Genomic DNA, 10,584 nt, shown 5'->3' on the forward strand with positions numbered 1-10,584 from the left:
TGGAGAAACCATATGGAGTGGGGCTCGTCTTCGATACATGTTACTTTAAGTTGTTACGAGTAAATCGATTTCAGAATCGTTCACATCCTGCCAGGCCTTCTCTGACATACTTTATTCGGCATTTGAACATTTTCATTCATGATAGTTGATACTGGACCATGTTTGACTAGGGCACCACAAACTAGTGGCGCCCTTGTGCTTTGCGTTGCGAAGGGGCTGTGGACGAAGTAAAGGATAAAGCAGAAAACCTATAACGTCAATGTTAGTAACAGCAGAAATATTACTGACAACATGTGTGACAACGCAAAGCTGTAAAATTGACATTAGAAGTAATCATACTACATTTCTCACAGTAATCCACTCTAAAATGTTCAATCTTTATTTGTAGCAATGCCGAATTATCAACTGAAGGACACTCTTTGCAATTCCCAATCGATACAGGGTCACCAATATTCTCTGTGCGGGTTATCGAACGTTGGCTATCATAGTGAATCAACAGACACATATATATTAATACTCTCGAAGTGCCGCGCATAAAGGCAGCCCTCTTTGACCTACACCAATCCGGAGTCAGGAGGAGTCTTTCATCTCATGACCTGCGACAAAACAATCATGCCCTTACCTGTTGGGCAGCTGTGGAACTCCCATGGGTCATCGGCATGGCGCAATTACTTAAGGTTAAGAAAGATCCCAGAGACACACCTAGCACATAAAGTGGTACGGTGGGATCTCAACATCAAAGATGGAGAAACTATCGTTGTTTATTGCTTGTATCAGTGTCTGGCCGGCCTTGTCACAAGGTGAGTACAAATTAAAGGTGCTTTCTCCGAAAAAATGTACAGCCATCGATCATGGCCACTTTGTGCGCAACCATCGACAGCATTGTATAACCGCTCCTTCGCATCAACTACCTGCATTTACCACTCTAAGACGATTAGAACTTGCAGAAAGGTAATTCATATGAAGGAATATACCTGGAATGACAGTTGATGGAGATAATTTGATAAAAGTCGGCTCTTCGGTAGTTTGAATTAAGATACAATCGCATTAAAGTAGAATTTGCTGATAGTCACCTGAAAAGCAAAAGTTCATATTCTGTTTGTGAAGCACCAATCGCAGTTTCCTTACACACTGGTGTAGCAAGCGCAAGGAAATTATTCACAATACTTACAACAAGACGTTAAACATGAACCACAGGAGAGATTCTGTTTATCCTCATGCACAAGGCCAGCAGTATGTGGTCAGTCAAGGCGGATGGGCTTTCTATAAAGTTCTTGTTACTGGCGCGATGACCAATACCAACGTCAAGGCCACGTGCGAGGGGGCTGGGATGAGCTTCCCCTGCTACTACTCCGATGATCAGTGCCAGTCAGGCGTCCACTGGACGGACGACTGCATCAGTTACACCGCCGTGGAAGGGGAGTGCCGCACCCCGTTCGTTCTCGCTAACGCGCTGTGTGGAGCCTCCCCTAACCACGGAGCCAGCTGCCGGCCCCTGGATGACATCTTCGTGTACTACCCGTACCGTGCCTATGGGGACAGCGCGTGGGGAACTGACTACGACACCACCACGTATGGTCTGAACGGGGAAGATTTCAACAATAAGTTCGCCCTATGTGCCGGTAGGTTACTGTGCAGCGGTTTTGCCTCTATCTACAAATCTTAGTTCTATATTCTAGTCTATAGTCTTATTTGTCACTCTTATATATTCGTTTTTGACAATTATACAGCTTAGTTGTTGTTGTTAATGATGTTGTTGCTGTTACAAATCACCGCGATGAAAGGGCACATGTACGAGTATCTGCCAGGACTGGAACATTGGAGATAACCCCGTCTCTACATTGGACGGATTGTATGACCACTGTGCCCTTTAGATGTCCCTGTTAGAACGCAGGTGTAGTTTCCCATGGTCCGCTTGGTCATGGTGTGCCTGTGCCTTTTTCTCTCTCCAGAATTCGATTCTTACTGGCTGATGTTGACAAATGCTGATGTTACCCATACACTCGTAAATGACTACAGAAAAGCAAACTCGTGTGTTCTTGAAATGTCGCGTTGCCATGTTGACACACGATTCTTGGAGAAAAAAAACGTCAATAACCCTTTAGGAATTATGCAAGAAGATCTTGACTGGCATATCCGAAAAGACTATGAAGGTTTCATCACATTTCCGGTGTTTCTCGACAGATTATGACAGCTGTGCGAGCAGTCCTTGCCACTCTGGGGGGACGTGCGAGGATCGTCTGTACGGCTACAGTTGTTACTACAGCGACGGTGGCCAATATCAGAATGAAACATGTGAGAAGCTACTTTACACTACTGTATGTGAAGTAGTTAGTTAGTTAGTTAGTTAGTTAGTTAGTGTGTGTGTGTGTGTGTGTGTGTGTGTGTGTGTGTGTGTGTGTGTGTGTGTGTGTGTGTGTGTGTGCGTGTGTGCGTGTGCGTGCGTGCTTGCGTGCATGCCACGATAAACGTTAACGTTACAAGTTAGAATGCTAGAATTTGTCATTTTTGCTCCCATTTCATGAAATGATCTCTAACGGGGAATTGTATCTGAACGTTTTCACAGTCACTGTATGCGAACCGGATCCTTGTCAAAATGGCGGGAGCTGCCACGTGCACAACCAAGGCCAGATCATCCACTGTACCTGTGCTGCCGGCTTTCTGGGGGAATTCTGTGAAAACAGTGTTGTCTGTAAGTGACACTGTTGTCTTTCCAAAATTCCGTTGGTTATGTCTTGTTTGACATCAATTCTCATCGATATCTATGTCCGATCTTCTGTTATTACAAAGAAGTCTTCTTTTTGGTACTTAAAACAAATTCAGACGTTCAGAATCATAACAATTTGTATTTTTCCTGAAATGCTGTCCTGAGTGAGCAGTGACATTTTTCTTCTCCCTAGTTGACGACCCCTGTGATCCGAACCCCTGTCCGTTTAACTGGCCCTGCACCGTCTACGGGATATCATCTCATTGTAGCGGTAAGAATCATCAATTTTAAGAACGAGTTTCGATACAATGTTGTACTAATATTCAGATGTGCAAGGACACGACAATGTCACTGAATCTTCCGCTCATGGTGGAACAATCCCCAGTACGTACATTTCTTGACAGCGTAATCGGGCAAGTTTACATTATGCAGCCATTTATTTCTTCAGCTTTCTAATGAGTGTCTCCTCATACGTTTGGCCCTACTTTCCACTCAGCACACTCACGATACAAAGATGTTTTGTAATTGCTTGGACAAGATCAAATCTAGACACCTTTGTTTTGTATCTTGTTAACATTACCAAGACACGTGGTATTGGGAATGATTTGAAAACAACATTCGAATCAAATTACGCAGTAATGAATTGTACCAGCGACCCGACCTTGAATAAGATGTCCTTTCCCTTTGTTAATGTATTTCTGCAGTGCCTATTGTGCATAGAAAGAGCTCCTACTGCAGTGATTTCCCTTGCGGTTCTGGTTGGAACTGTAGGGAAGAAGGCCCAACCGGCTTTTCGTGCATCCGTGGCTGATCGGTCGACGGAGGATATCCAGGCGACGCAGGTTTCGGGCGGTTTTCTGTGTCCTTCTAGAGGCTCTTTCCGTGACTACACAAGCCAGTTCAACTGGAAAAGACATCGCCCTTTAGCTACGTCCTCTCCCAGTACACAAGAAATAAAACATGCAAATGACAATCAACCATGGCCATTTTCCTGACTTGATGCACTGTGTCAATAAAGGTTGAAAAATGTTGGTAAATCAACTATCATAATTCCATCAGGAGCCAATACCGCCTCATAGAAAAGTCTTTGCTATAAAGGCCTTCTCAAGACTGTCTTGGACACCTTGACACATGAAGTGTATGTACCCGAGGATTCGACTTATCGGTGCACACACCAGTTCTTCCGCGACAGGGCTAGAGAGCGCGGGTAGGCTGAGAGACTGACGATTTGTTGGTGAATGGGGTGATCATGGTGGCCTGACGTGATAGCCAGGCCAGGTGGCCAGGCCTGGCCAAGTAGCCAGCCAAGCCGTTTCATCATAGCGGGCGGGTCTGGCTTGTCTTTAATAGACGCAATCTTATCTGTGTGGAATGGTGATGAATCAGATAGGTTATACTTAGGCAGAATCGTGGGAAGATCTAGAAACATTGTATGAATTTCATGGTTGATAGGACCCACGTGAGCGACACAGAATGATGTGAGGACGCGCGATTGTCTCATGTTCGCAAAATAGGGGCGCTTCGTCTGGACAAACCTCAGCTCTGGACAAAACTTGTATAGTTTCCCCCAAATTAAGGACGTTATATAACCAACAGAAGTGTATGTACGTAACATTCATTACGTTTCTCCCCAAATCAAGGACAATATATTACACCAAAATGTAACGTGTGTGGTGTTTAATTCCGGAAACAATTACATGCTGCGAGCTAGTGACGTTAACCGCATACTGATACGAACAGGCCTTTATCACATTTATTCTCCAGAAGAAGAATTCTGGTTCTCTCTATGGAGAATAAATGTGATAAAGGGGTTGCTATCACATTTATTCTCCAGAAGAAGAATTCAGGTCTCTCTATGGAGAATAAATGTGATAAAGGGGTTGCTATCACATTTATTCTCCAGAAGAAGAATTCAGGTCTCTCTATGGAGAATAAATGTGATAAAGGGGTTGCTATCACATTTATTCTCCAGAAGAAGAATTCAGGTCTCTCTATGGAGAATAAATGTGATAAAGGGGTTGCTATCACATTTATTCTCCAGAAGAAGGTTTCAGGATCTCTGTATGGAGAATAAATGTGATAAAGGGATTGCTATCACATTTATTCTCCAGAAGAAGAATTCTGGTTCTCTCTATGGAGAATAAATGTGATAAAGGGGTTGCTATCACATTTATTCTCCAGAAGAAGAATTCAGGTCTCTCTATGGAGAATAAATGTGATAAAGGGGTTGCTATCACATTTATTCTCCAGAAGAAGGTTTCAGGATCTCTGTATGGAGAATAAATGTGATAAAGGGATTGCTATCACATTTATTCTCCAGAAGAAGAATTCTGGTTCTCTCTATGGAGAATAAATGTGATAAAGGGGTTGCTATCACATTTATTCTCCAGAAGAAGAATTCAGGTCTCTCTATGGAGAATAAATGTGATAAAGGGGTTGCTATCACATTTATTCTCCAGAAGAAGAATTCAGGTCTCTCTATGGAGAATAAATGTGATAAAGGGGTTGCTATCACATTTATTCTCCAGAAGAAGAATTCAGGTCTCTGTATGGAGAATAAATGTGATAAAGGGGTTGCTATCACATTTATTCTCCAGAAGAAGAATTCAGGTCTCTCTATGGAGAATAAATGTGATAAAGGGGTTGCTATCACATTTATTCTCCAGAAGAAGAATTCTGGGTGTCTCTATGGAGAATAAATGTGATAAAGTGGTTGCTATCACATTTATTCTCCAGAAGAAGAATTCAGGTCTCTCTATGGAGAATAAATGTGATAAAGGGGTTGCTATCACATTTATTCTCCAGAAGAAGAATTCAGGTCTCTCTATGGAGAATAAATGTGATAAAGGGGTTGCTATCACATTTATTCTCCAGAAGAAGAATGAAAATCCTTGTTGGCGAAAAAATGAGACAAAGGTTTTACTCATCACTATCACATATTTTGTAATTATCAAGCTTTTCATGAGAAATACTTTTTTGAGCTAAAAGAATGAGATAAATAGCTAACTCTGATTGTCCTATACACGACCCATATTTCCTATTTGATATATGTCTACGCCGAACAGTGTTTGGTCTATTATTCCATTAATTAGAATATTAAGTTGTGCCAAAAGCCATTTCCATGTTTATCTATAAGTAGACATGTTTCCAACTAAAAGTCTTTTTTTTTCTAACATATTTAACTTTGACACTATTATTTGTGGAAAGATGAATCACATATAAACTTCACCTCAGGGAGTGAAATGTTGTTGATTTAAGCTTGTCAACATGCCTGTACATGTGTGTGTGACATCTGCGTGTGTGTCTGTGTGTCTATATATACATATATGTGTACATGTGTGTGTGTGCGTGTGTGTGTTTGTGTGTGTGTGTGCGTGTGTGTGTTTGTGTGTGCGTATGTGTGTGTGTGTGTGTGTGTGTGTGTGCGCGCGTGCGCGTGTGTGTGTGTGTGTGTGTTATGGTTTACGCAGAAACGGGTCGTACAAGTTGCAGACAGAACGCGAAAACAGTTATTTAATTATCTGTTCACCTTCTGAAGGAGTATTGTGGTTGGTCATGTCCGTTGGTTCGCAGCTGTAAGCCACGATCGCTTTACTTTATTCGTATGTAGTTTGGCATGTCATCTGCTAGTAAGTGCGAAATGATCCACTTTTTTTTACACCGTAGCAGTTTAATGTAACGTCGATGTAGGTTAGACATCCAGGTAATAAGATACGCCAAAAATAGTTACTCAAGCAACTGGATATGGTTTTGAAACGGTCAGACGTTTCGGAAAGAATCCACTTTCCTTCGTCAGTGACACTGAAGTGATCTGCAAGAAACAGGTCTTTTATACTCTAACTATGAATGAAGACAATTTCAGATGTCCAATAGGAAAGGTTGTAAGACAATTCAGACTGAAGACAATTTGGATTCCAAAGAAAACAAAGCTAAGCCAAAGTCAAGCTGAAGACAATTTGAACTTTTAGCTCCTGTAACTAAAACAACAGGAGCTAATTGACTCATTTGCATTAACTGTGTCTTAGCCTTGATATCCTTTGAAATCCAAATTGTCTTCAGCTTGACTTTGGCTTAGCTTTGTTTTCTTTGGAATCCAAATTGTCTTCACACACTCTTCAGTCTGAATTGTCTTACAACCTTTCCTATTGGACATCTGAAATTGTCTTCATTCATAGTTAGAGTATAAAAGACCTGTTTCTTGCAGATCACTTCAGTGTCACTGACGAAGGAAAGTGGATTCTTTCCGAAACGTCTGACCGTTTCAAAACCATATCCAGTTGCTTGAGTAACTATTTTTGGCGTAGTTTAATGTAACTATTATGCAAATTAAACCTAATTCGCATGATAATAAAATACTATGATTTCGTAAGTTAAGTTGAACATTATTAGATATAAATCATGCAAATCGTAACCTGTGTCATGCGGACCCTTGTTTTGTTTTTTACGCACTGTTATCTTTGAAACATATGAAATGTAAATACTAAGGCAGAGAAAACATGATCCTTTAATCAATGATGTACGGATGTTTACTCAATGTTACAGATTGGTCTCAACTCTTTATCACCGGCAGCTACTTTGTCTGATAATCGATACGGTAACCTTGATAAGACCCTCTGAAACACATTGCCAATATGTATATCGTTTAGACAGTCTATACAAAGAGACAACAGACAGGGAATGGTTTTCACGACTGCTGCATTTTATTTGATAAAGCAAGAAAAGGCGAAAGGGGTTAAGGGATGCCCTTTTTCGACGGATTTGAATTAGATGATTCAGCATCTTTGTGGAGAGCAACTTGTTTGTCGCCTGGGACAAATCAGTCGCTTCGGCAGTGGCTCATGGTCACTCCTCAGCCACTGATGCAGAAGTACCCAGCCGGGCCATCTTCAACACAGGTCCAGCCCGGGACGCAGGAGGACTCGATGCAGAAGCCAAAACGGGCCGATTTCGTTCCACTCGGTGCTGTAATATAAAAGGCATCTTATAATATTGTCTGTTCAGATAGGATAAATCCTGGTACATTATCCTTATGCATATGTATGTAACAAAATTGGAAGCAAATCAGCAGCAGACCAAGAGGACATAAACAAATTAAAGTTTATGTTCTTTGGTGCTATTTGGTCATCGATATTTCCAGTCTATAGCCATTTCTAATACATATGAATACTGTATTGGAAACCACACACATTATAGTTTGTGTGTCTTTGACGTTGGCGATGAGGTGAATATATTTGTATCAGTTACATATATGCAATTATAATCGCCTACGTAGAGAAAAAAGTCTTGAGTGGGTAAGAACCAAAAAAGTTGTACCTGTACAATGGAGCCCGTCAGGTTCGTTCTCACAGGGCCAGTCAAACGGACAGGGGTTCGGGTCACAATGATTGACTGGAATGAATTGAGACATTGTAAGTCATTCCCAAACGCCTGTAACAACATTCAATATTGGTTGCATGGGTTGGATAGGGTTATAACGCAAACTCAAAAGCCAACGTCCAACATAAATGATTTCTTTTTCAACGTCGCAAGATAATGTTTCTCCACATCTGTAGGTTTATGAATCGATAAACCAGTTACTTATTTGGTGTTGTCAAGTATAGAATACTGGCCTACTTCCTATTAAATAAATCAAAAGATGTAATATTAACTTCGTCTGAATACGGATACAAGTTAAGTTTTGTAGAAATCGCAGTGTTGTAACTGACTAGAAAACCGCTATGAAATGATCAGAAATGCATCCAACATAGCTTTTCAGTGATGAAAGGATGTTCCCTTTTGATACTTGCATATCAGGTAAAATATAGCCTTGATACTGTTGACAGCATGGTGGCGGCAGTGTTGGGGCACTGTGGGGGCATCTTGCCACTTCCATTATTTCATAACTTTAAAAAAAAAACGTCGCGCTTGCAACCTCTGCGTTATCGAACCCCGCTACATTCAGCCGTCACCAGAGCGGGCTGCCTAGGCCGACCAAATTTAATGAATTGCTTCATTGTCAATAGATACAAATATAATGCAAATATAGAGCAACTTAAAGAGTAAACCCATTCGTTGCACGAGCGTGATAAATTGATGGACTATGACAGCCTTCGCTGAGATTACAGGTTTACCTGTCTCACAGAAGGTTCCGGTGTAACCTTGGGGACAGGTGCAGAAGGCAGTGGAATCGTCAAAACACGAGGAGCATTTTCCTCCATTCTGGCATACATTTGATTGACATGTCCAAACGTCTGAAAAAAGAAATGATATGAAACAAAATAAAACACGTTAGTTTACAGACAAATTCATGTCTTTTGGCAAAAATAAGGTATACGTATGTGGGAATGGTCAAAATGGCAGGTGAAGCAGGTGAAGGACGAGAAGAAGAAACAAAAGGTAAAGCAGATACTGAATTTACCTTTTTCTAATGGAGTGACAGATAATGAAATCTAAAATGCTGTTACTTAATCCTACAAGTACCTACAGTATATTTGTTTTATTGATCTATCCTGTAGAAGACATCAAGTCAACTCACTAGTTTCGCAGACGTATTGGTGTAGCTGGTTGCATGACTGGTAGGTCCCCATGTAGCCCACGGAGCTGTCCAGCAGCACACAGATGTCAAAGTAAGCGTCGCTGTTCTGGTACATCCAAGAGGTGGCTTTAAAACACCGAATATTGGTCAGAAATAACATTGGTTATTTTCTCCATGCTAACTATATGTAGCAATACCAAAAATGATGAATACTATCAACAAAACTTAGTACAGCCAGGGCCGCCTGCCTTTGGCTAGCCCTGCTGACAAAGACAATTACAAATACAAAGACAAACTAGAAAGGCCGACATTTGCTTGAGAGCAAATACAGCATATTTCAGCCATCTCCCTCCCCATGCAACAATAGACTATTTCAAAATCACCCATTTGAAAAATCACTTTTACTAATGGCGGTTTAACCCAAAAATGAATCTTACAAAATTCCCCCGTTCAACTTCAAGAATGGACTCCAGTGCACCCTATGTGAATTTGCACAATAGACCAGTCCAGAAATACTCCCACTGAAACCTTGGCCTTTTGAATAAGAAACCAAATCCAAAATTGAATTCAGCAAAAAAGGTCCCAGTGCATGAAAAGGTATAATAGACCAGTCTAAAAACACTTCCACTAAAAATTGAATTTTGAATCATCACCACCCGTCCAAACTGAATTTGAAAAAATCCCCCTTCCGTGTGCAAAAAATGGATTCTTCCATGTAAAGTAGAGCAGTCCAAAAATACATCCGCTAAAATAGGACTTTGACATAATCACTGAAGTCCCAAAAATGGATTTAAAAAAAAGCCAATAGATTTTTAAAAAATCCCCCCTCCATGCAAGAATGGACTCTTCCAGCACACCCATTTAAAATTGCAAATTAGACCAGTCCAAAATAACCCTGCTGAAAGACTTTGACAAACTAGAAGTCACCAAAGTCCAAAATATGAATTTAAAAAAATCCCCCCTCCGTGCGAGAATAGACTCTTCCAGCACACCTTCTGTAAAACTGCAAAATAGACCTGTCCAAAAATACACCCACTGAAAGACTTCACCAGTCCGAGGATGAATTTTAAAAAAAATGAACCCCTCCGTGTAAGAATGGACTCTTCCAGATAACACCGGACTCGCTGATTGGCTGTCACCCTCCCCCCCCCCTCTTTAGGATATAGATTCAGGCTAAGTGATTGGTTACCTATCTAATTAGATTAAATAGACATATATGCCAGAAGGTGCAATCTGCAGCTGGGGTCAACGACCTTAAGGTCATTGACCCCTGTGGCTATTGGAAAAAAAATCCCCAAATCTATCATTTTGACGTAGTCTATGAACAAAATTATACCTGTGTCCTTTGAATGAATATCTGGTG

The 10,584-nt window shown here is 41.0% G+C and overlaps 1 protein-coding gene and 1 long non-coding RNA gene across 2 annotated transcripts; one reads left to right on the forward strand and one right to left on the reverse strand.

Annotated features, from left to right (window-relative positions):
• Positions 1–715: 715 nt before the first annotated feature.
• On the forward strand, positions 716–3,770 carry LOC118414538 (protein jagged-1b-like). Its single transcript, XM_035818626.1, has 6 exons — positions 716–800; positions 1,227–1,622; positions 2,185–2,295; positions 2,567–2,692; positions 2,901–2,978; positions 3,412–3,770. Exons 1-6 carry the CDS (start codon positions 743–745, stop codon positions 3,516–3,518), a joined length of 876 nt encoding a protein of 291 aa, XP_035674519.1. The 5' UTR covers positions 716–742; the 3' UTR covers positions 3,519–3,770.
• A 3,842-nt stretch (positions 3,771–7,612) lies between these two features.
• On the reverse strand, positions 7,613–8,937 carry LOC118412876. The gene is made up of 3 exons (XR_004830832.1): positions 8,818–8,937; positions 8,021–8,095; positions 7,613–7,669 (listed from the first exon to the last, which is right to left on the reverse strand). It is a non-coding gene; the product is annotated as an uncharacterized LOC118412876 (long non-coding RNA).
• Between the last annotated feature and the right edge of the window lie 1,647 nt (positions 8,938–10,584).

The sequence above is a fragment of the Branchiostoma floridae genome, chromosome 4, assembly GCF_000003815.2.
Source record: "Branchiostoma floridae strain S238N-H82 chromosome 4, Bfl_VNyyK, whole genome shotgun sequence".
Taxonomy (NCBI): Eukaryota; Metazoa; Chordata; class Leptocardii; order Amphioxiformes; family Branchiostomatidae; genus Branchiostoma; species Branchiostoma floridae.